This window comes from Carassius gibelio, chromosome A10, assembly GCF_023724105.1.
Source record: "Carassius gibelio isolate Cgi1373 ecotype wild population from Czech Republic chromosome A10, carGib1.2-hapl.c, whole genome shotgun sequence".
Classification (NCBI taxonomy): Eukaryota; Metazoa; Chordata; class Actinopteri; order Cypriniformes; family Cyprinidae; genus Carassius; species Carassius gibelio.
In genome coordinates, this window is record NC_068380.1 from 20,893,842 (window position 1) to 20,910,818 (window position 16,977).

At 41.2% G+C, this 16,977-nt stretch overlaps 1 protein-coding gene across 3 annotated transcripts; it reads right to left on the bottom strand.

The window, feature by feature from the left end:
• Positions 1-6,817: 6,817 nt before the first annotated feature.
• LOC128021548 (macrophage immunometabolism regulator-like) lies at positions 6,818-12,452 on the bottom strand. 3 transcript variants are annotated; one of them, XM_052608834.1, is made up of 2 exons: positions 12,298-12,452; positions 6,818-10,846 (listed from the first exon to the last, which is right to left on the bottom strand). In XM_052608834.1, exon 2 carries the CDS (start codon positions 10,841-10,843, stop codon positions 10,217-10,219), a length of 627 nt encoding a protein of 208 aa, XP_052464794.1. In that variant the 5' UTR covers positions 10,844-10,846; positions 12,298-12,452; the 3' UTR covers positions 6,818-10,216. The 3 variants fall into 3 exon arrangements, with proteins under 3 accessions (XP_052464794.1, XP_052464795.1, XP_052464793.1); XM_052608835.1 differs by having other exon boundaries at positions 12,319-12,451; XM_052608833.1 differs by lacking the exon at positions 12,298-12,452 and adding an exon at positions 11,963-12,056.
• Between the last annotated feature and the right edge of the window lie 4,525 nt (positions 12,453-16,977).

A 16,977-nucleotide genomic window follows, 5' to 3' on the forward strand; every position in this document is an offset into this window, starting at 1 on the left:
ACCATTCTTTTGTAAGGATTAGGTTTCCTGTCCTGTGTAGTCGTAAAATTTTACGAGCTGCAAGGGACTGGTTGCAGCACATGGCTCTCTTTGAGAAAGTTGGTGGGGAGAAACAATTCCAATTTATACGCTAGTAAAATTATAATCCTCGCATAACAAGGATTAACCATGGTACACACAAAACATATTCAAAATACATATTATTAATAAAATGATGAAAGTAAGGAACTTCTACGAAAGGTTTCTTTTTGTGTATGTTGGAATGTGGTTGGTTTAGTGTCTACTTTGAGGCTCGCCCACGTGACTCTGGAATTTCTTGTCGTAAATAACTGTCACTCAAGGCAGGATGTGGCTGACTTCAGGGCGGCCAAAACGGTGAATTATGTAAACAACGAAGGTCCTTGTTTACTCACGTTCTGGTTTTTTGAGTTCCGAATGTGTTAAGAGTCAGGATTCACTAGTATGGAACAGATGGCTGAAATACAGCTCATTAGTGTTACAAGACTTACAGTGACATTGAGTATCGCGAAGAACGACCGCCATACTCTTGAGATAAACTGGGGTCCTCGATCTGACACGATGTCCTCCGGAATTCCAAAGTTACGAAACACATGCTCAAATAGGAGCTCTGCGGCCTCGAAAGCTGTGGGTAAAGCTCTCAAGGGAATTAATTTGCATGCTTTAGAAAATCTGTCTATGGCTACTGGTATACATGTTTTACCATCTGAAACAGGGAGGTCAGTGACGGAATCCAACCCCATGTGGGACCAAGGGTGATGTGGAACCGGCAAGGGAATTAATTTCCCAGTGGGTAGTTGTCACAGGACTTTTGTCATGGTACAAAAGGCAGACCCCGGGATGAATTTCTGGATGTCATCTTGCATTCCTGGCCACCAGTATTTGCGTTTGAAGCAAGAGAATGAAGCGAGAGTTTTATTTACCCCGTATCAATATCGTAGTTTCTCTCTGTTGGAGACAATTTCTTTTAGAAAAAGGCGCATGGCATAGGTTTGGCTGCATTCTTAGAATACTGGGATAGGATGGCGGCGACACCAGTTGTGGAGGCGTCCACTTCCACAATTAACATTTTCTCTGGGTCTGGGTATTGAAGTAATAGAGCTATCGTGAAGGTGGTCTTTAAGGTTTGGAAGGCCTGCTCAGCTTCAGGGTTCCACTAAAGGGTCTTTGGTTTCCCTTTTAGGAGAGACGTGAGTGGTGCAGTCATTATACTATATTGGTTAATAAAGCGACGATAAAAGTTTGCGAAGCCCAGGAACCTCTGAAGCTCCTTGATAGACTTGGGAGTTGGCCAGGAAGCGATCGCCTGTGTTACCCCAGGAATTCAATGGATGGTTGGTGAAAGACAAATTTTTTCCGCCTTTACAAATAAGGAAAACTCTCTGAGACGTTGAAGCACTTGGGAGATGTAACACTGGTGATCCTTTTCATTGGGAGAGTAAATGAGTTATGTCATCTATGTTAACAAGAGCAAAACGGTTCAGGTACTCACGGAGGACTTCATCCATGAAGCTTTGGAATACTGAGGGGGCATTTACTAGACCATACGGCATTACCAAGTATTCGTAGTGCCCAGCGGGGGTGAAAAAAGCCATTTTCCACTTGTCTCCCTTCCGAATTCTGACCAGGTTGTATGCGCTCCGTAAGTCTAGTTTGGTGAAGATACAGGCATCCTGGAGCTGTTCTAGAGAGGATGGGATTAAGGGAAGTGGATAGCTGAATTTTACCGTTATCTTATTTAAAGCCCTGTAGTTGATACACGGTCGTAACCCTCCATCTTTCTTTGGGACGAATAAGAAACTAGCAGCCTCTGGGGACGTGGACGGTCGCATGTACCCCTGTTTCAAGGCTTCCTCTACGTATTCCTTCATGCGTTTTGTTCAGGGACAAGGAACCTTGGGAATGGTCTCTCCAGGGACTAGGTCGATAGCACAATCCCAGGGGCGATGTGGTGGAAGCTTGGAGGCTGCTAAGGGGTTGAAGATGTCTGCAAAAGAGGCATAACAAGATGGGACATTGACAGATAGATTCTCTTTGGGACTCTCTATCAACGTGGAATTTACTGACATAGAGACAGGCTGGTCATCAACGGATGGTGTGGAAAATGCTCCTTGAGTGACATGGCAGTTAAAAACCCCACTTTAGAATTTTCCCCGTAGTCAAATCTATTGTAGGCTGATATTGGATCAGCCAAGGGCAGCCTAAAATCAGTTCAGCTTGACTATTAGTGAGTCAAATTGTTCTTGGTGGTTATGCTCAACACAGAGGGTACCCTTTATTTATCATCTCACCTGTCACTACATAGATGGCGTATGGCTTTGGAGTTCGGGTCCTTTGAAGGCGATGGGTCTTAACGAATTTCCCTGAAATGAAATTGCCAGCCGATCCGGAGTCAACAATGGCGGTAGCTTCAACATCGAGACCTCTAAACCTCAGATTCACACATATGGTTAGTGAGATTGATACAGAAGGTTGAGGAAGAACCGAACTCACCACTAACCATGGAGGACGAGATGGACAGGTGCGTATAAAATGTTCATCACTTCCGCAGTATAGACACAGTTTGAGCTCCCGTCGACGATTTCGCTTCTCTGGGGATAAACGGTGGGAATCTACTTGCATCTTTTCCGGCTGTGGCTCAGGGGTTTTCTCAGGTATGTTTCGGCGAGGAGCAGTATCTGTGGTGTGTGCATCCCGATAGCAGGACTGGGATCTCAGGTGAATTCGGAGAGCTTGTTGCATGAATTTCTCGAACCCAGATTGTCATCATATATGGCAAGTTGGAGTCGGAGTTGGAGTTAGGGTTTAGTCCTCACTAGTCGATACACTGTCAGAAGAGCTTTTTCATTCCATCCACTCACTGCGGCCGAAGTACGAAATTCAAGGGAATACTCTGAGACTGTCTTTTTACCTTGTCGCAGGTTTAAAAGTTGATTGCTGCCTGAAGAATCTCCCAGAGGACGTCCAAACACTTCCTTGAAATGGCCAATGAAATTCTGTAAGGAGGAGGTGATTGTGGATTCCTGAAACCACAGAGCTTCAGCCCATCTAAGTGCTGGTCCAGACAGTTGTTGTATTTTAAATGAGATTTTCGATCTCTCCGTAGGGTATTGGTGTGCATGTTGCTTAAGTGCGAGTGAACATTGTAATAAAAACCCATTGCCATCTTCCTCCCCATCGGAGAAGGGCGCTGGTCGTGAGACTGAATTTGCCATATACACCAACGTGGAAGCGGGATTAGCGGAAGCGCTGTCCTCTGGCTGTGCTGAATTCATTTTTCGGTGTTGGTCAAGCCTTCTGTCAGGATATGCACGGGAGACAAACGTACATGAATTCAGTACACAGTGTTTATTAGTGATTTAAGTGCTCGGTGAATACTTAGTGTTTTCAAGTGCGGGCAGTACGATGAACACAGGGGACTGGATCGTAGACAGGTAAGTGCGTTTGATTCAGAAATGTCACAGTCACAGATCGCTCATATATGTTCTCTTCCTTTACAGAGGCCGAAGTTAATACCAGCTCGGGATATACACAGGAGACTACAGAGACCATTGGATCACAGGTAATGATAGAGTTCCGGGGTCCTGAGGGCAGCAGAACAAGGACACAGGTTAGTGTTACAAAAGCGTAAGTATACGTTACGTCTGGTAGGCACTGAAGTTGTGGTGAGTGTCTTATAGTTCTCTGATTGGATCATTGATGCGGGTCAGGTGTGGCTGGTTAGTACTCAGGGGAATGTGGGCGTTGTGGATTGGCTGAAACTGGGCTTGCCTGATCCCTGACACAAATACATCAAGATTGCTGAATTTTTAACCCCTAACAAGGGTTCAGCGAGGCTATAGGCACACCTATAAATGTGTACAAATAATTTCAATAATGCCAAAGAGTAGAGTTGCAGGAATGAAGTAACACATGCTGTGGGAAAATAAATCATAAAAGTGGTGTGTTTTGTTAAACAATATATATATATATATATATATATATATATATATATATATATATCGTATTACTTGTGCAAAACAATCACTTTAGCAAAGATTGTACTCTATTTGTTTTGATAAATAAAACAATAAATAATATACTGTCATTAAAATGTTCATTTTAATTTTTTTAAACAAATAATTTAAAAAAAGTAAAGATTTTGAAAGCTTTGAAGGAGATCTCTTAATAATTGTATATATAGCTTTACATTGAAACAATAAATGTGCTATGATATATTATCTCTAATTATCTTATCTATAAGGTTGACACCCAAGTTGATAAATTATCATCTAAATCTATCCATGTCATGTCAACAACCGGGATATTAATATTATTTATTATCATAATGAAACTGCTCTCCTTAGAGTTACAAATGATCTGCTCTTATCATCTGATCGTGGGTGTATCTCTCTATTAGTTTTATTGGATCTTAGTGCTGCGTTTGACACAATTGACCACAACATTCTTTTGCATAGACTTGAACACTTTGTTGGCATCAGTGGAAGTGCATTAGCATGGTTTAAATCGTACTTATATGACCGCCATCAGTTCGTAGCAGTGAATGAAGATGTATCATATCGATCACAAGTGCAGTATGGAGTACCTCAAGGCTCAGTTCTAGGGCCGCTACTCTTCACGCTTTATATGTTACCCTTGGGAGATATCATCAGGAAACATGGTGTTAGCTTTCACTGTTATGCTGATGATACGCAGCTCTATATTTCCTCGCAGCCCGGTGAAACACACCAATTTGAAAAACTAATGGAATGCATAGTCGATATAAAAAATTGGATGACGAGTAATTTCTTACTGCTAAATTCAGAAAAAACAGAGGTGTTAATCATAGGGCCTAAAAACTCTACTTGTAATAACCTAGAACACTGTCTAAGACTTGATGGTTGCTCTGTCAATTCTTCGTCATCAGTTAGGAACCTAGGTGTGCTACTTGATCGCAATCTTTCCTTAGAAAGCCACGTTTCTAGCATTTGTAAAACTGCATTTTTCCATCTCAAAAATATATCTAAATTACGGCCTATGCTCTCAATGTCAAATGCAGAAATGTTAATCCATGCATTTATGACTTCAAGGCTAGACTACTGTAATGCTTTATTGGGTGGTTGTTCTGCACGCTTGGTAAACAAACTACAGCTAGTCCAAAATGCAGCAGCAAGAGTTCTTAATAGAACCAGGAAGTATGACCATATTAGCCCGGTCCTGTCCACACTGCACTGGCTCCCTATCAAACATCGTATAGATTTTAAAATATTGCTTATTACTTATAAAGCCCTGAATGGTTTAGCACCTCAGTATTTGAATGAGCTCCTTTTACATTATACTCCTCTACGTCCGCTACGTTCTCAAAACTCAGGCAATTTGATAATACCTAGAATATCAAAATCAACTGCGGGCGGCAGATCCTTTTCCTATTTGGCGCCTAAACTCTGGAATAACCTACCTAACATTGTTCAGGAGGTAGACACACTCTTGCAGTTTAAATCTAGATTAAAGACCCATCTCTTTAACCTGGCATACACATAACATACTAATATGCTTTTAATATCCAAATCCGTTAAAGGATTTTTAGGCTGCATTAATTAGGTAAACTGGAACCGGAACACTTCACATAACACCGTACTTTCTACATCATTAGAAGAATGGCATCTACGCTAATATTTGTCTGTTTCTCTCTTGTTCCGAGGTCACCATGGCCACCAGATCCAGTCTGTGTCCAGATCAGAGGGTCACTGCAGTCACCCGGATCCAGTACGTATCCAGACCAGATGGTGGATCAGCACCTAGAAAGGACCTCTACTGCCCTGAAAGACAGCGGAGACCAGGACAACTAGAGCCCCAGATACAGATCCCCTGTAAAGACCTTGTCTCAGAGGAGCACCAGGACAAGACCACAGGAAACAGATGATTCTTCTGCACAATCTGACTTTGCTGCAGCCTGGAATTGAACTACTGGTTTCGTCTGGTCAGAGGAGAACTGGCCCCCCAACTGAGCCTGGTTTCTCCCAAGGTTTTTTTCTCCATTCTGTCACCGATGGAGTTTCGGTTCCTTGCCGCTGTCGCCTCTGGCTTGCTTAGTTGGGGTCACTTCATCTACAGCGATATCGTTGACTTGATTGCAAATTAAAACAGACACTATTTCAACTGAACAGAGATGACATCAATGAATTCAATGATGAACTGCCTTTAACTATCATTTTGCATTATTGAGACACTGTTTTCCAAATGAATGTTGTTCAGTGCTTTGGCGCAATGTATTTTGTTTAAAGCACTATATAAATAAAGGTGATTGATTGATTGATTGATCATGTTAATAATAATTATTATGCCTTTAGCCCCAAAATACTATACTTTAATATATTCTTCCACTACTGAAAAACTGTTAATTTAATAGAATAACAGAGAAAACCATCAACAAGACCTTTGATTCAATGATTTCTTGACTTCTCCAGCTAATTAAACCTATAGTTTCTGGCTAAATATTTTTGGCTAAAAAGCAATAAATAAATCTTGATCACATATTCATTTGACACTTCTGTCATCCTGCAGAAGTTTGCTGAGGCCCTCTAGTGGACCCCGGGCATCCTGACCTATATGAGTCCCGTCTCTTAATGCATCTTGGAGGACTAAGTGAAGCAAATTAGGCCATATTTCAGATCCATAACACTGTCTCACTGATGAAGATAATCTCTCTTATAATTATGTATTTGACAGAAGCTTTTATCCCAAGTGACTTAGACTGCATTTAAGATCTATACACATTTCATGCAACATTCATTCTCCTGAAAACACGATGCAAGAAATACACAATGCAAAGATCAGTGTTTTATTAATATCAAATGAAACTCAAACTTTGACAAAAACAAGAGTTAAACTTGTAGAGGGTAAAAGAACATTAAGCATTAAAAGAGTGTTCAGAATAGAAGATAACAGAACATTACGTGTGTATTCAAGTATTCTAACACAAACTCAGACATGCCTTCTGAATAAATCACATACTGTCTTACTGAAGGCACTGCAGCCAGTAGTGGTTTCTAATGCTTTTTTATTCATTAAGAGATTCAAATCTACATGTGTTCAAATCAATTACATTGTATCCTTCTAGGCAGGAATAGTTTTTAAATTATTAATATTATTACTACGACATTTTTTGATAAAAGAGAACACAACAGTTAAACATTTTCAGTGCATGACAGGTCTTCAAGCTTAAGATTTTTAGCCTTGTTGGCTCTGTAATATTACAGAGCTGTATGAATATATTTCTTGGTGAGCATTTCACTATTTCATGAAAAAAAAAGAATTAATAATAATAATAATAATAATAATAATACAATATATACCTAAAAACCAGTTAGTAGCACAAACTGACAGTCGGCTGACTGCTACCCAAAAGCAATGTCCACGACTGGGAATCAGAATCAGAGCTGTTTTTAACACTAGTAAGCCCATTCCTTGATACCTGTGAACTGATCATTTACTTTATGAGTAGTAAATCTAGTTAATAGACTAAAACAGGCTTGATCTTTCACTCAGTGTTAAGCATTGTATATTCATTGCTGTGAAGATAAATGAGTTACACCGTTCCAGTAATGTCACTAATTCAGTTTAAACAGTAGTCCAATAGATTTATAGCACATAAACATGAACACTATGTAGTCAGGAAATCAAACGACAACAAAACTATTAATTAAACCCAATATGTCAAACTTTGGAAATACTGTAATAAAACAAATCACCAACACATCACAATTAATAAATATATAAAATGACTGAATCTAAGGTGCTTTTCAGAGCATATTCCACCTATGGTTAGATGAATGAAAGATTAAAATAATATGGCAGATCAAAACGATTAGATGGGTAGGAGTCAAACAAAACAACCCATAGAAAGTGTGAAATCTAGCAATTCGGTTCAAAGCATTATCAAAGTTACAGGTGGAAGATATAGACGAAAAAAGATGCACGAGGGGTTCAACTAAACGAGTTGGAAAAAGGAGTTTTGAAAAGCACGAAATAATGGGATAAGAGAAACAACCGCAATAATAACAAAGATCCTAAAGAAACAAGTAATAATCAAAGGTTTAGATCTAGCATCTTCCATGATGATAAAGATATAAACATTTCAGAAAGCAAATGGACACATAAACACTGTTGTCAAAATAAAGAGAGATCAGATCCCATGAACTGTTACTAGCGCTTACTGTCTAAAACCATGAAAGATTGTCTGCTGTTCAAAAATGAATCAAGTTCCCCTGGACTTTGGTTTTTATAGCAGTGTTGTCTACTGCGTGCAACGTGAAGGGGAAAAGAGACGTATTAATGGAGAAAGTAAATCTCACAACAACCTTGATTAGCATACAGACTACAACACAGCATTCAGTGTCATTTCAAAAGATCTGGCGAGTCTCCGGTTAAATACTGATTAAAGAATGAAAAGGCCATCCATGGTTTCTCTAAGCTAGTGTTAGTTTGGGTGCTCCAGAGATAAGCCTCTCTTGCACAAAGCCTATCAGAGTCTGTTTTAAACAACATCCAGACTGTGTAACAGTCGAGAAGCTCACCTGACACGAGTTACTGAAGTTAGCAGAATAACACAAGTGTATGATCAGAGGTAACGGGACAACATAAGACTAAATGGAGCAACAACATTTCCAACGGTCTAAGTGTTTTGCACACACACAGAAGATATTACGCAAATAAGCCACACCATTTATTGCTAATCTTGAGAAACGTCGCCATGAATGTACATACCCTTCTACAATGATCTGAAAAGTGGAGGAAGGAGTAGTAATCACGTCAGTATTTACTCACTCTCATGTTTTTCCAAACTGAAGAGAAGGGATTCTTTTTTATTATTTGTTATTTTTCATACAAAGTCAGTTCATAAGTAGGGCTGCACAATTTAGCCGTAAAGTTATATTGTTAGAATGTTTCTACATTATATTATCATTCAAAAGATTATATTAAACAAATATTACCCCAAAAAATGTTTATTTTAATAACTGAAAAATGACAACATTAATATTCATGGCTGTCTTTAATTCTTCACTTTCACATGATGATGCATGAAGCTCTCATTCTGGCAGAAGACTGCCACGTTTATTTAATTCAAGTCTCTTGATAGTTTTGTGTGAAAGACTGAATTCAAAGTCTTTATTCATGGGACCAATAACAATTTTCAGCCTCTTCCCTACACAAAGCTATAGCTTTAGCAGACTGGGACAGATTTACTAACAGTTTGCACCAATGCAAACTCTCTAAACCCAGGAAAGGTGTGGATGAGTTAATTTTATGGCTTACTTTACAGCATAAACATTTATAGGAGTTTCTCTTTAAGACTTAACATTTACAGGAGGAGAGTATTTAAATAAACAGGATAAGTAGACAATTCACTGGTATTCGTGTCATTATTTAATGCCCAAAAAAAGCATGTCTTGAGCCATTTTGGGCTTGACATGGCTGCAATGCATGCTAATTAGAGCAGCTCTTGATAGATGCGTGGCTCATTATGGAAATGAGCTGTGTCTGTGTCTATAAAAAAATATTTTCGGTCAGGAACAACATGAGAGTTAAGTAGAGAGTGACTAGTATGTTTGCATGAACTACTCCTTTAGTTTCCCCTAACTGGGCCCGACGGTGCTTCATCACGCCTCGAGATTAGTGCTCTATGGATGCCTTGAGCCCAAAGTATACTTCATTTTAATATGTGTACGCTAGTTTGTGTGTACAGTCGAACGCAGTATCCTCCATTAGATAAACGAGCGCTCTAGAAAGTGTAATCTTTGTCCAGTGCCTGCTCTGTTTTTCTCCAGAAGCTATGACTGATGAAAATGTCTGTGTGTTCTTCTAAACTAGAGTTGTGGCTCTCTCATAACCCCCTCACACGAGCGTTTGGGAATGTGGGCGTCTGTTGTTGTTGGTTCTGACTCTTTAGTTTTGTGTGTTATTGTGAATCATGGTCCGGGCCAGTGCGGACAGTTTGTGGAACAAATGATTATTGCAAAACCAAGTCAGTGTGCATGTGCGGTTATGAAAATCTGTGCGTGTACAGTATGCAGTGAGTAAACTTGCACCCTCACGTATGTGTAAAAACTGAAGTATACTTTGGGCTTCGGTGGTGAAGTGCCTATAATCAGAGTGGTAGAAATCAAGGCCCTGTATGAAGTGCAGGCAGGTGGACGCTGAATGGTGTGTATCTGAGAACTCATGTCTTGTTTCGGGTGAACACGCGCTCGCCCCTCAAATTGAGATGCTGTAGCTGGTACTGCAGCACTTCAGTGTCCGCCGGCTCCCTGAGGCTCATCTTGTCCAGGTTGAGGTAGTCCAGGGATTTGGAGTACACCCGCTTGCCCTTCAGCAGGCAGAGGGGCAGGGGCCCGTGTAAGGCCTTGCTGGGCTCCCCGCTCACCTTCAAGCAGCCGTCGCCCGAGCTGGGCATGCGCCGCCTCCGGCGTCCGTTGATGGCTGGGATGTCATACGGTTGGTAGTAGCGGCTTTTGGCTTTGTAAATCCGCGAGGCTCGGTGCAGGCTTAAATCCACAGGCTTTTTGATGGGGCTGGGCAAGGCCTCTGTGTTGCTGTTGTCAGGGCTAGACCACTTCTGGGCTAATTTGAGAAGCTCCTCACCGGTGGTGAAGCCCACTAGATAGTTGGAGTTCATGTGGAGGATCTGGTATCCTGAGACAGTAGTTTTAATGGGGGAGCAGGGGGTGCTGGAGCACCGGGGTTTATCGGCTTCTGGCTTCAGGCTGGCTTTGACCTCAGCGGCAGGCAGAACAGAGATGGGTGCCCTGGACACCCCACTGGCATCCATTTCCATCTTTAATGACATGACCTGGATGAAACACACAGGGGAATAAACTGCATTCATTAGTTACACATTTGTTGAATTTACTTCTCACAATACACACCGTTTCAAAGCAGTTTTTACTGGAAGTTACATTGTTATGTCTATAATGCCTTTGTGTTTTACCACTGAGCAAGGTCCATGGCTTGACCATTTAAAAATCACGATACAAATGATCCTCCAGATTTTAGATTTAGCTATATTGTATTTGTAGCATTGTCTAGCACAGATATCAGTGCTGTGGCGACTCGGCACATGTCTGAGCGCTCAAAGCAATTCAGGGAGTTAAATATTGGATGGGTTTGTTCAAACAGAAGTAACCAATTCCCAATGAAAATATGATCAGACGTCACAGCTGATGAGTCTGATGCCTGGGCACATGCTTAATTAAGACTGTAAAACGCTTACATTGTTCATGAATTATGACAATGTTTACTCTATGGTGTTAATATTGCAATATGTTGTGTATTTCATGTTTCTGAATGAGAAGCTGGCAATAGTAAAGCACAGATATTCCAAAATAAGAGTCCCAGTGTATGTCAGGCTTAAAAGTCACATTATGCATACGTTTATATTTTAGTGGTTATTATTGATATTTTGGTTACACAGTATCTGGCATTTTACTTCAGTGTAAACTCTTGTATCTTGTCAGCTGAAATTCATGCAGAATGGATCTTAACATTAAAACACAGAAGGAGAATTTCAAATGCTGACTCTCATTCCGACTAATAAAATACCAAGAAAGAAAACCATTTAGAAGGCATGAAACAATCCTGATATAAACCACTGAGCTACACGAGTGTTAATGAGAAATCATTCATCTTTAGGTGGGCTTAATAATGTAATGTCCTATTTTTATTTGGTATGAATGAACAAACAAATAGGCCAAATTTAAGATCATGTTTTACACACTTATTAAAATCTTTGTGTAATTTTGGACAGTATAGTGCTGGATGTAATCAAACAGTGTCCACACAGAGATGCGTTTCATGCCGGACATTATGAAGGATAACCCCCGAGAAACCAGGCCAGTGCCTTACTGTAAATCAAACAAGATCACTAGCATTTCAGCAGAAATCAAATCAAATGCGCAGTTTAACACACCGGACATTGTGACTGATGTAAGAGCATGAATAATAATGATAATAGACCATCATTTTGAGTGTTTAGCGAGAGGTCTGTGAGGATTCATCCCGTTTCTTCTCCAGCTGATGCTCGACATCAGTCTGTCTGTCCCACACACACGCGTTCATCAGCAGCTGCGTCGTCAGACACATACACTAAAACACACAACCTGGGCTTATTCTGGGCTGTGCCACTGCCACCATTTCGTGATTTCCCCCAGCGGCACGGGATTTAACCTCACAACCGCGGCGTGCACACTGCTGAGAGACCGAGCGGCGGAGAGATGCGATGAAGACAAGAGAGTAAAACCAAACCTGTTCAGAGAGACTGCACACCTGGGCTTAAGAGAAGCACAGACGAGATCCCTGTCAGAGGAGAAGAGCAGAGCAGCTCCCAGAGTCTGCCGTCGACACCAGTCACGTGACGCGAGCCGCTGATGCTTCAGGATTCAGTCACGTGACGTCACAAGGCTCGGATGCTCTTATATAAAGCAGTGCTTCTCCTACAGGGGCCCGGGGCCCACTAGGGGACTCAGCAGCTTTCCAAAGGGTGCTACAAGAAGACTTCAAACGGTTTAAAATTAAATTAAACAAGCTTAAAATGATTCGTTCCAAAAAAAATACATCTGCTGGAAATTGTGTAAGTTGAGGTAGGTGGCTGGGGCGTTGCTAAGAAAATGGAGGCAGAGTAATGGTTGTGGTAATATTCTAATTTCCTTTAGATTTTTAAGGGTAGTGTACAGTCATGGCCAAAAGTTTTGAAAATTACATAAATATTTGTTTTCAAAAAGTTTGCTGCTAAACTGCTTTTAGATCTTTGTTTCAGTTGTTTCGGTGATGTACTGAAATATAATTACAAGCACTTCATACGTTTCAAAGGCTTTTATCGACAATTACATGACATTTATGCAAAGAGTCAGTATTTGCAGTATTTGCCTTCTTTTTCAGGACCTCTGCAATTCGACTGGGCATGCTCTCTATCAACTTCTGGAACCCATTCTTTCATAATCACTTCTTGGAGTTTGTCAGAATTAGTGGGTTTTTGTTTGTCCACCTGCCTCTTGAGGATTGACCACAAGTTCTCAGTGGGATTAAGATCTGGAGAGTTTCCTTGGATGAGAAGCAACCCCACACATGAATGGTGTCAGGATGCTTTACTGTTGAAATAACACAGGCCTGATGATAGCCCTCACCTTTTCTTCTCCGGACAAGCCTTTTTCCAGATGCCCCAAACAATCGGAAAGGGGCTTCATCGGAGAATATGACTTTGCCCCAGTCCTCAGCAGTCCATTCACTATACTTTCTGCAGAAGATCAATCTGTCCCTGATGTTTTTTTTTTTCAGAGAAGTGGCTTTTTTGCTGCCGTTCTTGACACCAGGCCATCTTCCAAAAGTCTTGGCCCCATTTTGCGTGCAGATGCGCTCACACCTGCCTGCTGCCATTCCTGAGCAAGCTCTGCACTGGTGGCACTCCGATCCCACAGCTGAATCCTCTTTAGGAGACGATCCTGGCACTTGCTGGACTTTCTTGGACGCCCTGAAGACTTCTTTACAATAATTGAACCTCTTTCCTTGAAGTTCTTGATGATCCTATAAATTGTTGATTTAGGTGCAATCTTAGTAGCCACAATATCCTTGCCTGTGAAGCCATTTTTATGCAACACAATGATGGCTGCACGCGTTTCTTTGCAGGTCACCATGGTTAACAATGGAAGAACAATGATTTCAAGCATCACCCTCCTTTTAACATGTCAAGTCTGCCATTCTAACCCAATCAGCCTGACATAATGATTTCCAGCCTTGTGCTCGTCAACATTCTCACCTGAGTTAACAAGACGATTACTGAAATGATCTCAGCAGGTCAAATGCAGTGGAAAGGTTTTTTTGGGATCCATAGCTCATGACCAGAAGAGAAGATGAGTCTTCTTAGGGGGAGGGGAGGTTAAAGGATTTTGATTATAGATTATGAGGACACATTAACAATTTTTTTTATAAACTCTACAGTATTCCATTATAAATTAGAATTTTCAATTTTGATGTGATGTTGACTTTAATAACGCTGTGTAACTGCACAACCATTGGTTCGAGCAGTGATATAAAAACAAAACAATGGCGAGGCAGTGGAGCTGCATGAGCCTTATGGCCTTGAAGCTCGCCAGACCTGGCCAATATGGGTGGGGCCTTCTGGCTGTATCAGCAGGCATTGTGGCATAGGATTCTCAGGTTACTTTGACTGAAGCAATGACACTGAGCCATGTTACGCTGTGCACCGAGGAACAACTGATATGTGAACTTTTGCTTAAGCGCCCAAGGGACTCAGAGGGACAAGTATAATACCATAAGCCCTTCAAGTGACAATGGGTCAAACTCACAGAAACTTAAGGCCAAGAGCGTACGAGAAGTAAAGCAATTCTGGCAAGTTTAAGCACATCACAGCCGAATGCAACTCGAAGCTAGTCACTCATATCTAGTCCCACCCTCTGGCAGGTGCATGCCAAATATGCTGAAAGGACCCTAGCCTATAAGGCAGGGATGTCCAGGTTGTAAAACCTAACAAATGTGGATGGTGAGGCCCAGCTGGCTACAGCACAGACTTCTGCACCACTAGACCAAGCCCAAGAAGAGGCCATGCCTCTGGTGGAGTGCGCTTGCACTCCAATGGTGCATTTCTGGCCCAAGAAAGAGTATGCTAGCATAATAGTGCCAACTATTCACTCTAAGGCCCAATCGCAATTCTATTTTATACCCCTTCCCCTTCCCTTACCCCTCCGCCTACCCTTTGTCCCTTGAAACAGAGTGTCAAGGGGTAGGGGAGACAATATTCCCCTAAGGATTGGGACAACACTACCATGACATCACAAGCCATCATTCGTCGTCTAGCTCTTACAATACACACACATACTGGTGTGCTGGTGTGCATTAGAGCCTTTAATTATCGTTCTGTATTAATGAGCTGCTTACTGACACACATATCGGAAATCGCGCAGCTCACACATCCAGGAGAAAATAAACTTGTCAACGCTGCCCCACGACTTTTACTAAATACAGTTTAAACACTGAATCGCTACATTATATTTTCCAGCGACGAGAGGATACAATCGCAGTTTTTAAGTAAACTCACTCTAAAAAGATAAATGCACAGACGTGAATACACGCAACTTCCATTTCTCTTTTTCTCTTTCTCTCTCTCTCTCTCTCTCTCTCTCTCTCTCTCTCTCTCTCTCTCGAATAGGCAATATTTGAGAAAATAGTTTAGCGATTTCTAATTATCAATGTCAACGGCAGTTATCGCCCTGATCAGACATATGCTATAGCACTATCATGCAGTCTGTAATGATATGACGTTAACAGATATTAGCGATTTTTTTGCAAACATTTCTTTGAGTAACATGACCATTAATATGAACTCACAATTGAATGTAACATAAAACAAATTATTACTTTTCGTTAAAATCTTTATGCCAGAAAAGCTTCCATTTATGTCTTTTTGTTCGCTGTAGCTGCCATGTTTCCGAGATAATTCATACCCCTTCATCTGAAGTGTGGTCCCGAAAAAATCTTTGTTTGAAGGGCTATCTGGCCCTTCGCCTTACCCCTACCCCTCCAACCAAAAGAGAATCGAGAGACCCCTACCCCTTCATGTGAATGCGCGAAACTGAGGGGTAGGGGGAAGGGCTAAGGGGTAGAATTGGGATTGGGCCTAAGTCTCTGCTTCAAAACTGGATGATCTTTGGTGCAGCCACCAAAACAAGTAAAGAATTGTTCCGACTGCCTGAACGGGGCGGAGTGCTCAATTTAAATTCTCAGTGTAGAAACAACTCCTGGTCTTTCTCCAAGGGAGGAAGCAAAGAGAGTGTTTCAGTGACAGGAGCCAAAGGTCGGTTGATTGTAGAGGCTCAAAAGGGAAGGCTCTTAAGAGCTCCCAGAAAAGTAGGCAGATCCCATTTAGGGACGGTAAAGGGGCAAGGCGAGTTGAGCCTCCTGGACCCCTTAAGAAAGCGGACAACTAAGTTGTTTCATTCTTATTCTGAGGTCACCGTAGTCTTACGGATCCAGTCTGTATCTAGCCCAGATGGACGATCAGCTCCTAGAGATGCCCTCTACAGTCCTGAATGTCAGCGGATACCATACCAACTAGATGAGCCCCAGAAACAGTCAGTAGAGAGAACAAATCCAATTTACAGTCGCTCCCATAAACGCTGTATTATAAACACCCTCACAATAGCGTTAACTAGCTTTTTGTAATTTGATGCACAGGAAATCTATGACAAAGTATAGTGTTAGAAATGTACATGCATTAAACAAAAATTAAAAAAAATTTTTTGGGAGGATTTACGAAGCTGATGACGCATCTTCACAGTCTTGTGAAAAGGGTACATTGAACTCATTCCATAATTGATGAACTTTGACAATTATTAAACTGAACTGAATCAACAATGAACTGACTTTAACTGGAAAATCGACTGTTCACTATGTCCTCTCTTTTTTTTTTGATCAGAATTTAATTTCTTTACTTTATTGAAACATTATTTTCCTGTTTAACACAGTACAGATGATTTGACACAATCAGTATTGTATAAAGCACTATATAAAGGTGACCTGACTCGGCTTTTAAAAGAAGATGTAAGCTGGTTGGAATTGGGCATCAAGATCGGCAATATAAATGTGGCCCTAAACACTAGTGATGTCTGATCCAATGCTTCCCAAACCTGTTCCTGCAGGACAATATTCCTTGCAGAGTTTAGCTTCAACCCTAATCAAACTCATCTAATCAAGGTCTTCAGGAAGATCACTACAAAGTTCCAGGCCGGTGTGTTGGAGAAGCTTGGGGCTAAACTCTGCAGAAAAGTGGACCTCCAGAACCAAAATTTGACAGGATTGGGTACTATACAATTATGCAATTAGATTAGAACACAAAATACCTTGGGGCCAGAGATTTGAAGAAGTGGCTACTGAAGAACTATTCAACCATTTCCAGTTTTCTAATGCACCATA

Bases quoted from the DNA above. Each gene is read 5' to 3' on its own strand.
- LOC128021548 (XM_052608833.1), bottom strand. From the start codon at position 11,989: ATGCTCTTACATCAGTCACAATGTCCG. The intron at 10,847-11,962 runs GTGTGTTAAACT...TGTTTCATCCAG, and splicing joins TACATCAGTCACAATGTCCG to GTCATGTCATTAAAGATGGA.